At 47.2% G+C, this 22,076-nt stretch overlaps 1 protein-coding gene across 6 annotated transcripts in view; it reads right to left on the reverse strand.

The window, feature by feature from the left end:
• Nucleotides 1-22,076, reverse strand: part of drosha (drosha ribonuclease III) — a 184,386-nt gene that overhangs the window by 38,028 nt on the left and 124,282 nt on the right. For all 6 annotated transcript variants that reach the window (XM_035618640.2, XM_047329704.1, XM_047329705.1 and 3 more), the window contains 8 exons: nt 21,023-21,122; nt 16,951-17,058; nt 13,462-13,569; nt 6,669-6,807; nt 6,520-6,580; nt 6,135-6,194; nt 3,326-3,425; nt 1,298-1,400 (listed from right to left, as the gene is read on the reverse strand). In XM_035618640.2, the coding sequence (XP_035474533.2) occupies nt 1,298-1,400; nt 3,326-3,425; nt 6,135-6,194; nt 6,520-6,580; nt 6,669-6,807; nt 13,462-13,569; nt 16,951-17,058; nt 21,023-21,122 (779 nt within the window). The remainder of the gene's footprint in view (nt 1-1,297; nt 1,401-3,325; nt 3,426-6,134; nt 6,195-6,519; nt 6,581-6,668; nt 6,808-13,461; nt 13,570-16,950; nt 17,059-21,022; nt 21,123-22,076) is intronic.

Below are 22,076 nucleotides of genomic sequence, written 5' to 3' on the forward strand. Positions count from 1 at the left end.
GAGGGAGCAGATGACAGAGTGACAGGATGACTCATCATCTGCGTGGCACATCTTTCACCTAATAACACCCAAGCTCTAGATCACAGGGGAGGGAGGCGGAGAGGCGGGGGTGGGCACAGGGAGGCGGGGGAATGCAAAAGGAACAGAAAGGGTAAGTCGCAGAGAGAGGAGGGAGGAGACAGACGACTGCGCGACAGCGAGGTCTTAAAGGAGGAATAGCTGAAATGAAGATGACAAAACTCTCTGTTGAAAGAAGAGAGGCGACATCAGACGGCATTCTCAATGCCACTGACTTTGAATGTGCGTGGGTGTGTGTGTGTGTTCTGCCGCTCAGCATGTGTGCGTGTGTGTGTGTGTGTGTGTGTGTGTGTGTGTGTGTGTGTGTGTGATATTTTTGAGTTGGTAATCTGAAACGCGTCACCGCAGGGTGCTCTCTGACAGCACTACTCTCTCAGGTTCCTTTTAGAACAGCAAACCTGTTTAATCATCACATTGATCAAGTAGACAGAGGAGGAAGATGAGGGACGAAGGAAGGCGTGAAGACGTAACGACAGCGAGGCCCCGGCCCACCTTTGCTGGGGACACGTGGAACGAACCCGAGAACGACGGCGGCGGCGGCGGCGACAGAATAGATTATGACTTCCCGCCGTTTGGGTGGCAGTCAGCACTTTCCCCCACCGCTGCAGTTTTTTTTTTTTTGGTGCAGGGAGAAGGAGGCGAGGGAGAAGATCTCTTTAAAGCCACCCACTTTCTGTATCTATCATCATCGGGGGGTTGCGCCGAGATGTGGCAGAACCGGTTCAATCAAGATGGTGATAAGACGAGGGAAAGCTGCCGACTCCGCAGCCCTCCAGGAGTGAGGCTTAGCTCCGCACTGCCCCGTGGGGCTGGATGGAGAGAGGGAGATCGTCGCCACCGCCGAGAGATTCCGTGTGTGTGTGTGTGTGTGTGTGTGTGTGTGTGTGGTTTCCAGCGCAGGGTCCTAATCAGTGCACCAAGTCCATCGCTGAACCATCGCTATCAAGATGAATAGCGAAGAGCTTGTGTGTTATGTGTTTGGTGTGGGCAGGAGGAGGAGAGTGGGGGCACTCTGGGGGATTGTCTGTCCGGTCCAGAGTTCAAACCACAAACTCCTGAGATCGATACGGCTGCGTAACGTTTCCACGGCCCTAATGGGACATCCACTGCAGCTATTTACGCCCTTTAACACATACACACACACACACCATCTGTCCTTTTGAGGAACAGATTTTCATATTTTCCCGAACTTCCATCTCTGTCTCGGGGGGAATCTCACCGATCAGAGCCTCGAAGCAGTTGGCCATGGCGTGTCGCAGGTCCGACTCCCGGCACAGATCGGGCCCGTGAGCGTAGAGCATGAAGCGATCCAACTCCAGCTTCTGTAAAAGACAAAACACATTGATATCAGCGATCCGCCCCCGCCGCCACCTCAGTAATAGCCTCTTTAAAAAGTAATAGCATTTTTTATTTTTCCTGGGACATTTTCGTTCCTCCTTCGTTTCTCCGTGGAAAAAAAATGGGCCGGAAAAACTCAGGGGAAATAAGAAAGATTGCCCGACCTTGCTGGGAAAAGGTTGTACTTCATGGCACTGACAGATGTGCCCATGTGTTGTCCAGCTGTGGCATGATGCACTAAGCCTCACACATGTGCATACATGCATGTGCACAAAATAACATTGACACACACAGAGACAGAGACAGAGAGAGAGAGAGAGAGAGAGAGAGAGAGAGAGAGAGAGAGAGAGAGAGAGAGAGAGAGAGAGAGAGAGAGAGAGAGAGAGAGAGAGAGGCAGGCTGGATAATCCCAGGATAAATGGTGGAATAGTACAGTGGTTGACCTTCATTCTCTATGACGAGTAGTCACTTTTCCTATTTTACTATAAATAAGGGTTAGATATTTCAAAAAATGATACTTAAGAATCATTATATGAGGATGTGAAAATTTTCATTCGCATTGTGCGTTTACTTTGGGTGTCTCGGGCATGGGCGTGCCAAAAGGACTCGATACGTGTATCACATCAAGACCATTTCCTCTGACCAACAGAAAGTTGGCCATTTTGATTTTTGTGTGCAAATTTGGACCTTTTCGCACGTCATACTTTATTTCCCATCGGGATAATTCAAGTCAATTTCTGTAGAACTGGATTTAGTTCCTGGTCCCCGAGGTATCAGGTGTTAAACTGGACGGACATTGTTACTAAAAACATGAAAGAGAGACTCTGACCGAGCTGCTCCGGCACCAAACTCTCAGGGGAACTAGTTACACTGAGTTATAGTTATAGGTTTGAGAATAAAGAAGTAAACGTGATAATGTCCGTGTGAATACAGTGTCTCATGTGTGGGACTGTGGGTCGGTCAAACTTTCTCCAACTGTTTCCTCTGAGCCAAAGTCAAAATCAGCCCGACTCCACTCCGCTGGCAGCGCACCACAGACGATTACCCACCAAAAAAACAGTCAGGGTGCTATTTAATTACGGCTGCTTACCGTCGGTGGTATCCCACCTCCCGCGATCGCACACACACATACACACAATTAAAATCTCAATTCATAAATACTCCAAACTCAGAGGGAACCCGTCCTGACTTTTAAGCCTTCCCGAGTGAAGTGGTGGGATTGTGCCGTCGCTCGCCGAAGATATATATATATTTTTGAAAGATAATTGCGAGTGTTTTCTCGAGCAGACGGCTTTAGAGGAGGCCCCGGTAAACAACTTGGCAAACCGTCCAACACTGTATCACACTCACTTTACCGCGAGCGGCAAATTGAAACAAGCCCAAACTGCTGCACGGCACTAATGCAGATTCGGGCGGCTGCATCTTTGTATTCAGCGGGGAGCGACATGAAAGATTGAAGTTTTTAATTGCTTTCTTCACATCACGGGACGATTATTGTTGTGTTCTTTACAAACGTGCCAGTGAGTGCAGTGCCCGCACTACAACACTGCCAGCGAGAGAGAGAGAGAGGGTGGCGGGGAGGGGGGAGCGAGCAAGGGGGCCCGGTGATAACAGGAACTGGAGAGTGTTTCATGAAGACCTCTAGGGGCCCCACTGGGACCCCCGGCTGCACTAGACTAGTCCTCCAAAACAACAACCTTTTATCTCCAATTACAAACCTGAAGGGGGCAAAAAAAAATGGCAGCAAGGCAAGATTTCACTTCTCCCCAGTGCCCCCTTAGAAAGAAGCTAAGTCCTAACAGCCAGACTGAAAACAATACGCACGTCTCAAACACGTTCTCCTGTCAGTTCGCGTGACCTTTGACCAGCAGAGGAGGAGGAGTGTGGGGTGGGGAGGGGGGCTAGTTACCTTGGCAAGCATGGCTAGGTGCTGGTTCTGCACGATGGCCGTTCTGTACGTGGCCAGGCCTCCCTCCTCTAAGCATGGGAACAGGTAGTACAGGTGGACACTGTGGAAAGAAAGAGAGAGAGAAATGAGAAACAGATTAGAGATCGGCAGGTTTCATCTTTGGGGGCTTTTTTGGGGGGACCCAAAAAAATATGGGAAAAGAACAGGAAAGTTTGAAAAGAGAGCAACCCCCTCAAACCTTAGATACGAGGGCGTGGAGGTATTTAGAGGGAGAGATGAAGTCTGAGCTGCGTCACATTAAACACTCTAAAGGCCCCTAAAGGTTTCAAATAAAGACTTTGATAATAGCCTTTTCTGTGATTCATATTCATCCATCATGAGTCTTACCAGTTCCTTTATGCATCCTGTTGAAAGTGTGTGTGTGTGTGTGTGTGTGTGTGTCCATCTTGTTTCTTTCCCTTGATTAACAGATAATTAGACAGAGGCACCTTTAATAGCCGTCATAAATATTAAAAAGTATTGTGATCTTATGTATTCTACCCATGTTTACATTGTCGTGTGTATATATATATATATATATATATATATATATATATATATATATATATATGTAACCTAGTGGGATTTACTTTTGTAAACTATTTTTCTATATAGTCACCATATTTACTATAATATTTTTAATCCTGACAGAGATTTTAAGATGGTGACTGTATTTGAGAAAATAGGAGGAAGATCTTTGTACTGGAAGTGTCACTACGGCAAATAGAATCCTTTAGTGGGAGATTCATTTCTTTCTTGTCGACACTTTGGAAAATATTGTTCCTGTAGCTTAATTTCTTGTCTGAGGAGGAGTTTTCAAAAAAAAAAAGCAGCATCAAAGAAACCCACTTAAACTAAAGCGAACATTTGTGTCACTCTCCCTCATCCCATTTTTTCTCAAGAGCACTTGATTCATTTTTCCAGGGATTTCCAGCCTTTCCCTGGTCCGTACCGGAGTCGGAGCCCAGAAATGGATTTGCGGGGCGGGTGGGGGGGACGCTTCAGTGGTTCCACAGCTGGGTTCCGGGAGAGCGGGTTCCATTTTCATTACGGTCCAGCAGCGTCTCCCTAACCGCCGCGTGTCATTTGATTTCATTTGAATTAAAACAGGCCCACTTAATTCAGTCGTTACTAATCGATGCACAGGGAAGGGGAAAAGCAGGTGGCCGCTTTTTTTTTTTGTTCTTCCAAAATTCACCAGAGGTCCATTTGTCAGGGTATTGTGATCTTAGTGTGGGGAAACAACGCACTTGGAATTAATAAAAACCCACTTAGTGTAAGGACAAATAATTAGAGCAGAGACTCTAAAAACACGTCAGTCACGCCAACAGGTGCAGGTACAGAAAACAAAAACATCCTGTTCGTACCCGAGTTTATTAATCCGACGCAGAGTAGGACATTCTTCTGGGATATAACTTTTTCCTTTTTTTATTGTTTCTTTAACGACGCAGTGAACTACTGCCCCCGCTGACCCCCCGCAGACATCACAGGGTCATTCAGTGAAGAACATTAAACACTCAAAGACACTCGCCTGTGATCAATTTTTCATGTGCTTCGACCTCGGCAGTGGCGATTCTTAAATTTTATGGACCAAAAAAACTCCAAAAACAGAAGTGATGTTGCACTCGCCATACTTTATCTTTAATCATCATTACTCCTGATGAAATATCTACTTCTTTCCCCCCTCAGAAGTGGGAACATATATTGCACATATTTTCTGTGCTCAACACGAACTCCCTGTGTTGGGAGCAGACGGCAGAAACACAGATCAGCCTCTGAGGGGAAGTGTGTGTGCACTGGCGTTGCTCAAGGCAGTTGGGCCGGATCCTGCTGTAGCCATTTAACTGGACAAGAGGCTGATAAATAATTCAGAAGGGCCAGAGCGGAGGCCAAGCATGTCTGGTCCGACGCTAACAATCAGAGGAGGAGGAGGAGGAGGAGGAAGACGATGGGGAAAGTGGCAAAAACATGCCCAGAGATATCCGGAGGAAAACGGAGGCTTACCACCTTCTCTGTAACGCCGAGGAGCGGAGGAGCAGTGTCCTGTGTGCCAGTGTGTCGGCTCCTATTAAGGTTTAATCCCGCTCCTGAATGTTCACTGTTGTGGAAGTGTTAGCATCGATGGTTACAAATTACATTTTGGTAGCAGAAGTTACGCCCGTTCTTCCTTTTTTTTGCAACCTTAGTGTCGAGGAAAAGACTGAAAAGCCTCCTTTTCTTATATTTTCTCTCGCGGTAATATCCACTTAGAGGTGCACTGGGTTGGTGGGCAGCTACCAGGTACTGTGTGTGTGTGTGTGTGAGTGTGTGAGTGTGTGAGTGTGTGCGCGCGCGATTAATAATAGCTACAAAATAATTAGCACTGTGCTTAGGTAAGTGCCGGGCCGAAGCAGCAGCAGCAGCAGCAGCAGCAGCAGCAGCAGCAGCAGCCAGCGTTCGCTCTCACCTGGGGAGTCAATAACACAGTCAGCATTCCAGACGACGGCAACTCTGGACAGCTAATTGCAAGTTGTCATGGAGAATTTTCAGGCCGTTAGAAAAGGGGGAATAGGGGAGGGAGAAAAATTACATCCCACTTCCAATTACGAGTAAATCACTGTCTTGAATGAGTCCAGAGATATGGAGAAGAAGAGCGTGGTTGTGACAAGACATGGATAGATGTGGACAACGTGAGAGGGGGGGATAAGAAATGGAGAAAGGGCTGACGGGTGTTGTAGTCGGCTTCCATTAGCGGCCGTGTCTATCAAGGGTGCGCCAATCGCTTTCTCACCTGGTGAGGAACTCCACAACGGCATCGCCCAGGAACTCCAGTCTCTCGTTGTGATTGATCCTTGGGGGGGAGGAGAGGGGGAGACGGGCAGTTGGAAGGAAGTAGCAAGAACTTTAGACAAACACACACACACACACACTCATCTCATCAGCCGCTGTGAGAATAGCAGCGGCTCCCATTCAATAATAAGCAGTTCGCTTTGCCCTCAAAATTAGCTCGTTTCATTTCCCCCCCGAGATCTCCCCCCTCCTCTCACAGTTGAAGTTAATTTTCCTGTCAGCGGGCCTGCCGGGCGTATTAATCACGAGGATCGTCCCCTTTGATTTGCTCCCGTGGTCAGCGATAGCGTGAGTAGATATGTGGGCCCCTGTGGGGGCGGCCTTACCTGGACGGGGAGGGGTCGTCCTGTCCCAGACGAGACATGATGTTAATCAGTGTGTTGATTCCTGAAAAAGAAAAAGGAAAAAACACAGGTTGGATATGGTAAAAAAAAAATACAAGACGGGAAGATAATTGGGACTTATCATCACGCACCCTTCTTCCTCATGTACATGTGATGGACCTTCCTGTCGCCGTACTTGGGCTGGCGGATCCCGCAGTTGGAGAGCGAGTTGCGGGCGTGATCGGGATTCATGCCGAAGTTGAGGTGATGACTGGGGTGAGTCATGGCCAGCTGGAGGAGAGAGGGGGAACGGGAGCAATTCATCACTTTTCAACTACAAAAGAAACCCAACCAACCTTTCCAGGAACTTCACCTGTGAGGAAATGGAGTCTAAATAAACTGTACGTCCACACACACACACACACACACACACACACACACACACACACACACACACACACACACACACACACACACACACACACACACACTCTGACGTCGTTTCTGTCAAACACGGGCCTCCAGAGTTAAAAGTCTGGATGAATGAGAGCAGTTATTTTCTAGAGCGGATGAAACACCAACGCGTTTTATTCACAACGTCAGATCATTTTCAAACGGGGGGAGAAAAAATATGTCATCTGTAACGATCTGTCGCAGTTCAACGTTCAACCCCCCCCCCCCCCCCCACAGAAGCCGTTCGTAAAATGCTCTGTGAGTTATTGTGCGCCCCGCTGCCTTGTCGACTTTTCTCTTTGTTTTAGCAGAATTGAAGAAGCTATTGCACTGTGCGGAACACCAGAGCCATGTGTGGGGACTGACAGACACAGATGGCAAAATGGTGGAGAGAAATTAGGGACTTTGCCCAATTCTGTAGAACACAAATGCACCACAGTAACACTTCCAAGACAGCAGATCTGAAGGGGCCCTGTCAGGCGGCCAGTGGGTGACTGCTGCTGCTGCTGCTGCTGCTGCTGCTGCTGCACCGCTCGTAGGACGGTCCATTAGCTTCGAGGAAATTAAATCCCCACCTCTTCCTCCTCCACACCCTTCTGACATCAGGATTGAGGGAGGCCTGTGTCCGACCGCTCGTGTAACTTTCTGAATTCGACAATTTAAACGTTGGCACCCACTTCGCGTCTCGACTCGGCCTCGCGGTGTGGCGAGGAGCCGAGGATTTCATTTGAGAGCGGCTCCCTTCGAGGGTCGCTCGAACCGCAGCTCGTCACCAATTTGAAAAATGTAAAATTCGGAAAAAAATAACACGATTTATCATCAATTGTAGACTTGAATTTGTTTTTTTTAAACTTTCAAAACTTCTAAATCTTTTCTTTTCTTTAATTTTGAGTCTTTTATTCCACCTCTGCACATCTGCTTTCCAGCCTTAAGAATCAGAGCAGCAATGAGGAGAATGTGTCTCATTATCTGGAACAAAAACAAGGCAATTTATTTATCAGTCTAAGTTACCTCCACCTTCAGGGTTATTCAGATGTAGTCGTCGTAATGCGACAGACGGCTTTTAGACAAACAACGAGGCCTTTTTTCATCAGGACGTTCAGGTGTGACAGACGCATCGGACCATCGTCCAGACTGACGAACCGAAATAGGCGACCGCCGTCTGGAACGAAGTGAATCGTGGTTTGTTTTTTCGTTTGCAGTGCGAAGACACTCTTTTTTTGGCGACAGCTCGGACTTTCGGACCGAGTGCTGGAAGTTCAGACAGCATCAAAATATATAGAGGACACAAGAGAAGTAAAGATTAGGCGTGGTACCACATGGGGAAACAAAGTTCTTCTCGCCTCCGACGACATAACGCTTGAACGACGAGGGCGTTTATTGGCCGCGTCCCAAGCGGTGCAGTGTTTCCTCATACATTTTCTCCATTGAAAGGGAAAGACTTCTACTCATGGAATTGACAATACACCAGCGGCCGTCTACAAACCGATCAATGTGAAGTGAAGGTAGACGCAGCCCACGTACGTACCAGCTACTGGTCACAAAGGCATTTAGACATCACTCTGTGAAAAACACGTCCACTGGGACCGATCCATTTCCCTCTTTTGGGCTAATGACTAATTACGAACTGTAAAACTGGTCAGAGCGAATCATCCCCTGAATTTCGGATCAGCCATCGCTGGAAGGAAAAGAGGCGAAGGAGCCGCTAAGACGCGGAGAGAGCAAGAGAGTCCCTCAGTGCCCCGCTGTCATCCGGAAAGTTGAGTGAAAATTAATGAGTCAAAACTTTCAAACCTGCCCAAAGTGGGAGTTTAAGGTAAAGCGACCCTGAAGCGACCGTCGTGTACGAGTCAACACGCAGCTCTTGTTTGAAAAGAAAAACTGCTGGTGCCTCGAAAGACGTCTGCGGCGGAACTCAAAACTCGCTGAGGGAAGGAGAAGAAGAAGAAGAAGAAAGAGAAAGATAGGGGCTTAGTGGGATACGTCAAGCCTTTATCAATCTTACATTATGAGAATGTTAATCTCAGCCCAAAAAAAACAGAAATCCATCTACTCTCCCCCCTCAGGGTTTGCTTTTCAAAATGCTTGTCTCCTTTCAGCCAACTTCAAATCAATTTCAAGCTCCAATGAGATATATATGTAAAACGTTAACGGAGAGGTTTCAATATTTATAGTTGCTCAAGAGGCCGTCAGCTCTGTAGCCTTGAACACAGAGACGACAATTCCAACAGCAGTTGTAGGATTTTTTTTCTTTCCTGTATTTAAAAAGAAACAGGAAAGGAGCCAGTTATTTGACATGACAAGAGCAGAAATCGAGCAATTCTCAGCGCCGCGTTGACACTTCAATAAAAAAATATAAATAAAAACAACAAACAACCGCGTCAGCTTCCAATTTCAACTCCCCCCATTGTGCGATGTCAGACACAAGTCGATGACTGCCTACTGCACCGCCCCAGCTACAGACGGTTGGTTTGGTGCTCGAACGGAGGACGTATCAAGCGAAAGAAATTCAGGTTGCGCTTGTAAACACTGCAGGTCCTTCACGGTTAAGGACGACATCCTACAACAGCATTGGCTTTTTTCAGAGCCGAGTCTGGGGTGAGGATTGACGACCAAGCAACTGTTCCCGTCGACATAACGGCCGCGCGAAGTATCGCAGGGATTTGGATTGAGCGATCGCGCAGGGCCGGCGCCCAAATTCCTTTTGGATAAACAGGAATGAACGTTGTCGCTCAGCAGAGAGAGAGAGAGGCTTCACTGGAAACAGTGTGGCTCCTGAAAACTAATGGGCAAACACAACAATGTCATAATTTAATATAGTGTGGTTTACACTGTACAGTATGTAGTAGTGAATCGGTATTTAGGGGTAAAAACAACAGAGGGAATGGACTTAGATGGCAACTTACTTGTATACAATCCTTGTGGCGGTTGTGGCGGCAACAGACAAAACCATGTGGAGACTTCTAGGAGGTAACCGCCGTTCATCACGATAAATCACAGAACACGCTCATTGTGGGGGAACATGATTATGCAGCCTGACCACATGCAAGTCGTCCATTTGCCGTCGCAGCGGAGCAATCATCTGGTGAAACCCGACGCTGAGTTGTAAATCAAGAAAACCTGCGCCGGGATCGTTGTTAGGTATAAATCCAGCTCAAGCTGCGACCCTCTGATGCCGGGTAGAGTTTCAGTTTGCTGATGAGTCCGTGGCGGGCATCAATGATTTCATCTGATGTTGTAATTTCAGTTGAATTAGCTGATGTGTCACAACTGTACGGCCTATATGATAAATACGGGCGGCGTGCCTGATACGAAGCCTCGCAGACGAGGATGCCTCGCATTGTTTCATGATGTGCAGAATTATCTTGTAATGAGTGACATTGAAATATTCACTCGAGAAGATATTCAAAGCCTGTGAAATGGTATTCAGGCCAGCACCTCGATCACAGGGGCTGGGCGTGCACCGCCACGAATAACAAAACAAATAATAAAAAAGGCTCAAGTATTACGGAGTCACGGCCGCATTCGTGAGGGCACTCAAAACAAAAGCATGCGATATCAAGAGCCGGGGGCCGAGGACTTGTACGGTTGAATTATTGAGATCCTCCGTGATGCCTCTCGCTCTGCCAGCATGGGGCAAAAGTGAGGAACGGGGCTAAAACAATAGGGGGTGGGTAGGATTACGAGGGGTTCTGGTGGAATGGCGGGGGGGGATGCGGGAGCATGTGGCGACCGCGAACACATGTCTCTCCGAAACCCCAACCCCGCCCCCGAAGTTTTAAATGTTAAATGTTTCACAGGGAGGCTCTCAGAAGAGGAGCTTCAAAGGGCCGCTGCTCGACTGGTGCCCGGGCGGGGCGGGGCGGGGGGAAGCGCCCTCGCTCTCTCAGCCTGTTTTTTTATTTTTTTTTTGTCAGTTCCCTCATGCCAGGGTCCGCGCGCTGCGCAGAGAATCAAATGATGTTCTCGTGGCGTTATACTGACAAGTGATTATAAATTTACGACACATGTACTCGGCGCAGTTTTTTTTTGATTCATGCTTTCATTAAAACATTACAGAGAACGAGCTGGAGACAAGCGCTGGTTCTGTACGGACCCGCCCCGGCCCTCTTGGTTTCCCCACATGATCAAGCTGCTTTCATCTCTTCTAAGGAAATATGTGGGAAAAAAAGGGGGGGGGGGATAAATGATCACTCCTTCAATGGGAGTATGGCTCATTACTCTTCATAGAGAGAACAAAGATTCCCATTCTGAAATACCAATTCAAGTTCCAAACCAAGAATGACCACCCATGTCTCGTCTCTCACTAAAAAAATCTTCTTTAAGAGTTTCCAGCTTTCACCAGGACGATGTCAATACATTTGACACGAGCGTATATATTATGCAGTTGCATTGAGGCGACCATCTTGATCTCCGGGCCATGGCCAATCCTCGACCAATGCTCATTAATATTCCTGCGCTTTGCCAAACGTCGATCATCGTGGGAAAGTCGTTAAAAAGGAGCGACTCTTCCCAGAGCTGGACCTGCCCCGGTTTCTCCAGGTTTTATTGATATAATTATAAAGCTCCAGAGTCCAAGTATCAATCCACGGTGACGTCGACCGTTCTGAAGCCTCACATTTTGACCAGCGCCATATTGGCTGTTTTTTTTTTGCAACAGGAAGTACATAGAATTTGGGGTGTGGTCTGACTACTGGCGCTGTCCAAACTGATGTGGGCGGGAAGTATGTATGTGTGTGTGCGCGTGCGTGCACAGTGGTTGAGGAAGGTGCTATAAGCCCAGCACTGATGGCTCCCTAACTTTGGCAATATCAGTCCCAGTAGAGGTGAACTGCTGACAGACATGTCCATACGCACGCACGCACGCACGCACGCACACGCACGCACACACACACACACACACACACACACACACACACAGCGATGTCATGGCATCAACACTTCAGTTGCGATGCAGACACACACACACAGGCAACACACACTTGCAGAGGCGTGTGTGCGAGCTGTCACCATCAAACTGACTCTGTATTTCTTTTTTTTGTTTGTTTGTTTGTTTGTCTGTCTGTCTCTTTCTTTTCTTTTGGAAGATGCAGGGACCAAGAGAGAAAAGAGAGGAGGGAGGGAGGGAGAGATAAATCCATTAACTTGTCCCGGAGAGAGACAGAGATGTCAAACTCAAACGGGCGTCGTCTCCTCAGCGAGAAAGGGGCCACATGTTCGTCGGCCGCTTAGCAGCCGGTCAGCGTTTCTCTTTTCAGGACTCGTCGTAACGACAGGTCGTCATTATACCGATGAGCAAAAGGCCAATCGTGATCGATACATGAACACCCCCCCCCCCCCCCCCCCACACACACACACACAAACAGCCTTGAGCGAATCTTAATGCATCCTTTCCCCTTTTAACTATGTATAGGCTACAGCACATTGATTTCTAATGTATCAGGTTATGACAGCTCTTCGATATCGCCGGAGGCGGCCGTGGAGCTTCGCTCTCCAAGAGCACACGGCTCGAGGCAGCGAGGCTGACGAGGGAGCGAGTGCTGGTGGAGGCTGCAGCTGCTGCTGCTGCTGCTGCTGTTGTTGTCCTGGTTTCTGTCACTGAAACCCAGGCTGCTCACTCGCCACGGAGAAGATGTGACTCAGGCCGGCGTGTGTGTGTGTGTGTGTGTGTGTGTGTGTGTGTGTGTGTGTGTGTGTGTGTGTGTGTGGTTTAACCTCAGCTGACTTCTGAGGCCCCGTTTCTACCTGAACAATCCCTGCAGAGGCGGAGCGGGAAAGGGTAATGAGGGAAATGCTGCCTCCCTGGATCTCTGTGCGCAGGAAGCACCGGAACAAAATGCTTATTTAAAATAAAAACGAAAAAACATATGTAGTCTGCACCCTGCCCAAAAGAACCACGTGGATGAGACTTCCACTGTCTACATAACTACTTCAGGATTTAAATGATGCAGCTAAAGAGTCTCATCGCTTTGGAGAAGAGCTCAAACGGTATGGATTGTTTGAGGGCCGATGCTGATATCGATATAAGGGAGTACAATTTTGATACTGAAACATTGGCCTGATTCACAACATTCACAACTGTGCAGACGTTATAAATGAAGCCAGAAGTATAGAAGTCATTTTCTTGTAGACTTCTTTAGGTAAATTACTTATTTTTGCAACCAGTGAGTTGCACTCTGCTGGTCATTCCAGAGAATACAGGTTTCAGGCACTACAAATATTATAATACGAATAATAACATCAAAATTTTATAGTTGTTTTTACCACCTCTTTTACAACCTGTGAATCGATATATAATAATATATACTGTATATATATAAAAAGACAAAGTATTGTCTCCATCATTTATACCGTAAAATAAAAAAAAATTATATCGATAAAAATAAGCGCCGATACCAATATGTCCAATACGGCTAACATCGGCCGATATATTCCATTATCTGTCGGGCGTTACTTTTGGAGGTAAGAAAAGTTGTCATGACCGCGTCTTACCTGAAGGAGGCAGCGTTCCTTGAAGACGTAGCCAATGAGCGCGTCCAGGTGCATCAGGCACTGGTGGTAGCGGATGTGATGTGTGAGGACCGGCAGCATCATGGCGTGCTGCGGAGGACGGAGAGGACAGACAACCAGAGGTAAGACACAAAGAAAAAGAACAAGACAGAAAGTAAGAAAGAGAAAGGAATCAGGAGTGAGGGGGAGCACGTTATGAGAGAAAGAGACATGAGGAGATTGAGAGAAAGAGAGCGAGGGAGAAATCAATCAGCCGGTCATTATTTATTAAGTGTCGTCTGCAACAGAGAGATGAAATAATCAAAAAGCCAATCGCTGCACTGTGAGAGGGGGAATGACACGAGACGAGGGGAGAATCCACACGTCAGAGTGGACGGGTCGGATCAAAGCCTATTCCGACATGTTGACACACTTACACTCGGACAAACACCGGCAGCCCCCCAGCCCTCCCCGGGGACCCTCGTGTGTTATAGCAAAGGAAAAAAAGTTGGAGTGCAACAAAGTGAAGGAGGGGAGAAGGGAGAGGGAATGTGAGAAGGAAGGCGAGAGAGAGAGAGAGGACAAACAGCGAGTGGTCAGCAAACGAGCGTGACAGTCGGAGAGCCAATCTACAGAATCATTAGCGGAGGGTTTATCAAGGCGGCGGGCGGACGAACTGTAGCAAAAGGCTGGTGTACAACACATTAACCCCCGTGCCACCGCATGAGAGGAAGAGGGAGCCGTGCGATGTTTTAATTAGTGCTGCCGGGGAGGGGGGAGGGGAGGGGCGGAGCGCGAGGGGCCCTGAAGCTACGAGCGAGCGCTGCCACGTCGCCCCGGGGCTGTCACAGGGGCCGCGGTAACACACTCCCCGGGCCTTGTAAAGCAGCCAATTAACAAAAGCCGGGGCCCCCGGTCGTGTCCACAGCTCCTGACCCTGCTCTGATGACTCCGCCTGAGTGACTGAACGTACGTGTGTGTGTGTGTGTGTGTGTGTGTGTGTGTGTGTGTGTGTGTGTGTGTGTGTGTGTGGACTTGATACTCCAGTAATTAAAAGGTGGGAAATTTCTAATTTACTGTCACCGATGATGTTTGGACGCCGTCCAACCGGATCAGCGGTTTCCAGCGACTATTTTCACACAGGCTGAAATATTACAATGGTGGATTTCAAACTAGGGCTGCAACTAAGGATTATTTCTATTATCGATTAATCTGTCGATAGTTATTTGGCCCATAAAATGCTGAAAAAAGTTCCCAAACCCTCAAGATGATGTTTTGTTTTGTCCAAACACCAAAGATATTCAGTTTACTGTCACAGAGGAGCAAAGAAACCAGAACATATTCACATTTAAGAAGCTGAAATCAGAGATTTTTTTTTTCTTCATAAAAATTACTTGAACCGAATAATCGATTATCAAAATATTACTAAACGATTACAAAACGACTAACTGTTGCAGCTCCATTTCAAAACTGAACCTCAACTCACTACATCATCAATTTGTCGTTATCGACCACTTGCTTCCCCGAGTTTAGTCACATCCATATTTTCTTTTTCCTTTCTTGTGTAATAGATGATTAAAATGAACCGGAAAATCTTGTTAAATTTATCCTCATGTTCACTGTATCTCGTGCGACATACTGTAGATGATGTCATCATGAGGCTGAAACGCTTCCAGTGCTTTTACTGTGTCACGGGGCAACACGTTGAGCAATGAACATGTATTAAAAGCAAAAGCAATTCAAATTTGAGATTTCAATCTATTACCTACATCCTTACCTACAGTACCTGCCCCCAATACACATTTAGATAATTGCATTTCCTCCAGGCTCTGGCTCGTGTTATGTGAGAGAGAGAGAGAGAGAGAGAGAGAGAGAGAGAGAGAGAGAGAGAGAGAGAGAGAGAGATATATATATATATATATATATATATATATATAGAGGTAGATTCATGTATATAGTAAGTGATGACAACTAAATAAAGACCCGCACACACTGATTTTTCTCTGTGACATAAGAAGGAACAAGCTGCATTTCCTTTGAAAAGTTTGGGACACAACGTAAACAAATTAGAGGGAATTGGAAGTAGAAAAAATTAAAAACATAAAATTAGAAAAGAAAACACTGATAAATAAATCAATCTCCCCCACCTCGGTGTAGCAGAACCATGTCGGTAACGGGGGGGGGGCTCCTTCTTCTCTCAGAATCAAGAAACTATAGGTCAGTTTTGCCGTTATCTCCCGTCTGTGTCACATGTTGCGCCGAGAGTTTCGTCAAAGTGAAATTATTCATGAGCCAATTAGTCGCGGCGGTTTGCAGCTTGAAGCAAATATAATTGGGCGGCAATTATGGATCCGTCCCTTCTTCGCTAGACCTTCGCTGTGGGAGAGGTCTTGGGGCTTTTTTTTTTTTCTTCCCAGCAAAGGAACTGGAACTTTTTCTTGTCATTCCTCTGCTGGCGAGTGTGAGCACGGGTTTCAGCTGTGGGGCTACCCTCGCCGCACACAGGGAGAGAGGAAGTGTTCAGAGGCAGGGCGGGAGAACGCTGATGCCAATTATTTTCTGAGTAACGGGCAGAAAAAATACTGGAACAGACAGTAAATAAAAAGAGTTCTGCCAGTGCATTTCATTACTCACACGTCCGGGGGAACAAATGTCTCTCCGCGTGTTTCAGTGGGCACGTTCAGGGGGTTACGGTTCGAGTCTCATTAGGACCGCTCATGCTAAAAACTGCGTGGAGCAGTTAAAAGCTGCGTACGTTGTGTCCCGCTAACGTGCAGATCATAAAATGAAAAGAACAACCTTCCCCGGTTCATTCAGCTCTGTGTTATAAATAAACTGTCAGGGCCGAGACATTTGCTTAATGGCGGGTTCGGCTGCCGACGGCTCGGCGGGAGTCCACTTTTCCGTACGCAGAATTTTTTGACACTTGAACGGTGAAGTGACGCAACGCTCGGAAAGATCAGACCACAGCCTGCGGTCTTATGAGTGGGAAGCACTTCTGCATCGTGTAAAGAGCTTATTCGACGATGGATTCAGCACGTTATCTTCAAAATATGTTTAAACTCTACTTAAAAAAGAGGATTTGTTTCCTTTCTTTGTAAAATAAATATTTTGAGGGGGTTTTTGAACCGTTGGTCCAACAAAAGAAAAAAGAACTTGAGGCTTTTGTTTTCCGGGCCGTGGTCAAATAATTAACTGATAATGAAAATAATCCATTTGCACATTTAAATTCCTCTTGAAAACCGGTTCATGTAAAGAAAAGAAAATATATATATTTTTTTTAATCACCCTAATTGTGAGTAATTCTGCTGATCATAAATCACTTTTAAGTTTCTTGCTTTCAGTAATATTAATATTGTTGTTTGTGTGCCTCTGTTATGTCTCTGCACTTTTTTACATTCATGAACATCTGAATACACACACACACATACACGTGTTATGTATCGCAGCGCGTGTGTGTGTGTGTGTGTGCGTACAGTGGCTGGGTGTTACCTGACAGACGTCGGAGCGGATGCCCGTCTTCCAGAAGCCCTGACTGCTGAGCTCCACCGTCACCTCGCGGCGCATCGTGTTCTTCTGGCGGATCTTCTGAAGAGCTTCCTGCCAAAACAACCAGCCAAGTCAATTATTGATCGGCTGGAGCCCCACGGGGACGAGCTCGCATCCTCCACAACTCCACCCCCCGCCCTCACCCTACCTTTCTTTCCCCCCCAACAGACAAGGCTGGCACATGCAACAAACTGAAACCCGGCAATGGCGCGACAAGCCGACAGTGCAGCGGTGGACAGCAGGGGAAGTGACAGCTCTGTTGGTGCTGGCTAATTGAGGCACCGCCATGGGGTCAGCGTGGCTGTGGGCAGTGGTGGTGGTGGCTGGAGATGGGTTTGGGTGTCGGACGGCTGACGCTTGGTTCTCCCAACCGCCCAAAGTCCCAGGCACCTGCCTGCCCATTAAGACAACCACACAAGAGCCTTGAGGCAGGAATCATTACACACTGACACACACACACACCGACACACACACACACCAACCAACAAACACACAGCCTCATGTCAGCCCTAGCAGCTAATAACTGGAAATCCAGTAGGGCTGGTTGAGTTTGAGACAAGAGGGTCCTACGAATAACAAGCCAGACAGGAGACGTATTGACAGACTGTGTGTGTGTGTGTGTGTGTGTGTGTGTGTGTTTCATTCAATGGAGAGACGCTACTGACTCCCGTATGTGTTCACCGTGATCTGCCTAAAATGGAACGGCAAGAATTATTTTTCTTTTTGACTCGCAGAGAAAAAAAATAAGAACAACAAAGGCATGAATAAATAATGCCATCCTACTTTGAACTGTGCATCAAAGTGAACACGCACACGCACACACACACACACAACAAATCTGTGCATATGGAAAGCAGTAATCACAGAGAAACTGTGAATGATATGTAAATACTTTTTCTACAGGGGTCAGGGGATGGACAGAAGTGGGAGAGGTGAATAATTAACCAGGACAGGGAAGGTAGAGAGAGTCTGAGCTGGTCCAACAGGCGAGTCACGGCACATTGGACTTGTTTCATCACTTCCTTTCTGCTGAGAGGTGGGGTTTTTTTTGGATCAGGTCAAAAGCCAAAGACAACGTCTGAAAGTCAACGACCGCTCACGGACGAGAACGCATCTGTCGCATTCGACTGCAGGTTCCCCTTCATCACATTTTCTAAAAGATCAAAGATAAGGTCGGGCCACCTCCACACACAGATCGTGGTGGATGTTCGTGATGATTCAAGTTATGTTTTCTGGTGAGCTTGCTGACTAAGTTTACTACTTGTTGTTGGACGGATAATATGCTTACGTACATTTTTTTGGGAGCGTCTGGCACATCCGGCTGTTCTTAAGGACATTGTCAAGTGTTCATGTCCGAAAACATCTCTTCAGAATCACATGTTTTTGTATCTCATTAAAAATGAAGACTCTTTAGGAGCAAAACAGTTAAAGGCTTGTCCTTGCGTCTCAAGTGGGATACTCCATTTTGGGCATTTTAATATCCTCGTTTCCTTTTGTTTAACTTACAAGTCTATTATCTTCAGTTGTCTTTCTGTATATTTGCTAGAACGACCTTTTCATAGATTTGATGTTTGCTGAAACTCAAGGACCAAACAAATTAAAAAAGCTCCCGTGGAGACGCAGGTTCAAGCGGCAGCATCTGAAGAAAGGACCAACGTTCCTCATGACCAATGATCCTTGGAAAAGACGGAGTAGTTCTCGAGTTCAGGCAGTGGCGCAGACTTAAAAAACCCAAGGAAAAATCTGCAGGATGAGTTGACGATATCTTTTCAAGAAAGGCTCCTGACGCGGCTCGGCCGAGCCCGGACAAATCTGCGAGGAGGAATCAGAGCAAATCCCCAAATCCACACAACGCCGAGCTTATAGAGGAGACTGAGCTGAGTTCACTGTGAAAGCACTGACGCGGGACTGAATACTTATTTAAATTAGAGATACGAGATAATGAAGTAACATTCGTCTATATTTCATTTTTTTACTAAACTGTCTTATGCATAAGCTTTATCTAAAAACAGACGCCACCAGGTCCAGAACATGAAGCCAATGCAGCCTGAATCCTGTATTCTCTGCACTGACCAGCAGAGGGCGTCTTCTTCAATACAGGTCCATTTACAGTCAAATAGACGATAAAGCACCGCAGCGTGGATACAGCGTGATTGACAGCTGGTACCGTCCAATAGGTGCACGGTCGCAGGTGGAGGTGGACGCGCAGTAGACGAACTCTCAGTCAGTATCAACAGGTCCGTCTGTTGAGAAGCCGACGGGTCCTTTGAAGCGCCTCGCGACAGGATGATTCTTTATGGAACCAAACGCCGATCAGAGGGAACCAGGTGTTTTAGTCAGTGACAGACCGTTTACACCGAGAAGCTCCGGCGCTTCCCTCCGGCATTAAATAAGAAGCGATGCCACGCTGCCACTCCCGCGAAGAGACACTGACGTGGCTAATGCCGGCGGAGGAGCCCGACGGGCCCAGTGTGTGTGTGTGTGTGTGTGTGTATGTGTTTGGGTTCACTAATTGCTCCAGTGCAGTCTGACAGCGGGATTGTCAGGGCCTGTTAGCCGCAGAAGCTCTGCCCGAGCTACCTGGGAAACGAGCTAATTGAGCTCGGGAGTTCTTCTTGCTCATTATTGGTTCACAAACAGAGCGGAGGAGGAGGAGACGGTGTCTGAAGAGAGAGAGAGAGAGAGAGAGAGAGAGAGAGAGAGAGAGAGAGAGAGAGAGAGAGAGAGAGAGAGAGGGACGGACGCAGGGAGGCAGAGGAGAAGCTGTATCTGCTGCGGAGAAGTTATCGCGGAGAAGAGATATGGCGGCGGGACAAAGCGCTCGTGCTCGGCAGGCCACACGCGGCCACCTGTGCCCCTGGGATTCCCCGCGGCTGCACAGTCATTACTTCACACTAGACCTAAACCTTTTTCCATCCTGGGTCCCCGGTGGTGGTTTAACCTTCACAGTCAAACTCAAGAGAGCATTTACCGTCACCTGCCGTCTCATTCTGGGGCTGTAAAACGGACAGTGTCGCATTTTCATTAAACAATAGTCGGTCGTTGATTTGTCCAAGTTAAATTGCTGAGGCCTCATTTTTATCTTCAGATAAACTTTTAAATGTATTTTATATTTTTAACGGACAATGAGAAGAGGAGGAAAACTGTTTCTGTGCTCATATGAGAACATGCCACTGTATTTATTGGGTTTAAAATATATACATTACTTCTATTTATTATATTTCCTGGTGTTTACACATCAAGTTTAGTTATTTGTCACTGACGTTTTTATTTTATCTTCCTCCTTCCAACATGGAAAATGTTCCCATAGTGTGACTAATAAAGGATTATCTGATCCTATTTTATCTTTTAATATTGTTTTAAGCCACATTCCTGTTTTGTCGCCCATCTGTCCAGACCAAAATAAGAGTAAATATTCATATCTAAAATAAAAAGACAAAGAAAGACACCTCATGACTTAATCAGAACTGGAAATTAATAAACTGTGTCTGAGGAAAAACCAAAACTCTACTTTTTGGTCACATGATGAGCATCAAATATCACATCATGTGTTGTTTATGTAGCACGTCTGACTCACCTGGTACTGATGTGCAAATCAGGTGAAGCCCTGGAGGCAAAACTTAAATATTCCTCTGTTGTGGCAAAACAATAAATGTGTAAAAGTATGACTGTGTTTTTTCCCCCCAAAAAACGACAAAACCAGAATATAGTGTTGCCTTTTATGAGGTGTTGTCTCCTGTTTTTGGTGAGGCAGCATCCTCGTTACTTTGAGGAAAGTGACTTGACACCAACCAGCGGCGAATTCCCAGACGAGAAAAATTTGAATCAGGGAGCGCACAGCAGGAATAATAGTGAAGGTAATAGTTAAATCAATGGCTGTGAATCGCTCATAACTACCGAGTGAGGGAGTGTTTTCAGCGTACCCTTTTTCACATCTGCTGGAAATGAACTCTCCAAAAGAAAAACACGAGCGTGTCGTCGGGCGAGAGAGAAGATCAGAGCGTTCGTGACCCACCTCTCTCTGCGTCAGCTTCTGCTTGTCGATCTGCTTGACCTTGGGGCTGTTGGCCAGCAGGTGGCGCAGTTTGACGTAGCTCTTCCACAGCTTCTGGTACCTGCCGAGAGAAAACAAGGTGGTGTCAGGTCGGCAGGAGTGAGTCCATCGCCCCTGAATTGCAGCATCACATCAATAGTTTATCGGCAGCTCGGCTGATATTACAACATAATTTAATAGTCGCCTGCGGCCGTTAGTGCGTCGGCTGCTTTGTGTGAGGTAACCTGAAGACGTGAGCACAGGTTCACTCACACACCTTAGTTTCAAACATTGACACATGCTCAACTTCCTGTAAAACATTGTCTTTGCTCTCATTTGCATCTGATAAGAGGCAGGGGAGTTATCGGCAAGGTGACATGTAGCCACTGCGACCCCCCCCCCCCCCCCCCCCCCCCCCCCATCTCCTCTCCCCCCATCTCCTCCCTTTTCAATCACACCTCCTGATTGATGCACTGAGGGCCGAGTGTGACCGTTCTGCTCCCATTCAGGAGACTTTCTCCTCATTTACCCAGAGTTATTCAATTATGATCGGTGGGACGGAGGGGTGAGGCGTTGGGACGGTGCATTGACGGAGAGAAAGTGGGGGGGGGGGGCAGGGTAGAGAGAGAGAGAGGGGAGTTGTGCAGTGGAATAGAAGAATTATAGAGCTTTAATAGTGGGGACTTCATTAGAGACTGAGACGAGGGAATGAGCGGCTTTACCGCCCCGATTATCAGCTCACCACCACCTCCGCACTGAGGCGGCCTGAGAGAGAGAGAGGGAGAGAGAGAGTCTGGGAGGCCCCCTCGTCCCCCAGTCCTCGCCGATGACCTTTTTCCGCAGATCCACTGTGTGCTCCCCGGGTAACAGCGCCGCTGCCGCCGCCGCCAACTCTCCACGCACATGCTTTCGTTGGCATATGCTACCTCTTGCTGTCTCTTCGCACACATCCTCTCTCCCTCTCCTGTTCCCCCGTCTCTTGCCCTTTTTCATCATACACAACATCTGTAACGTTGCTTTGCTTCATCTTACCTGC

This window comes from Scophthalmus maximus, chromosome 21 (genome assembly GCF_022379125.1).
Source record: "Scophthalmus maximus strain ysfricsl-2021 chromosome 21, ASM2237912v1, whole genome shotgun sequence".
NCBI classification, from domain to species: domain Eukaryota; kingdom Metazoa; phylum Chordata; class Actinopteri; order Pleuronectiformes; family Scophthalmidae; genus Scophthalmus; species Scophthalmus maximus.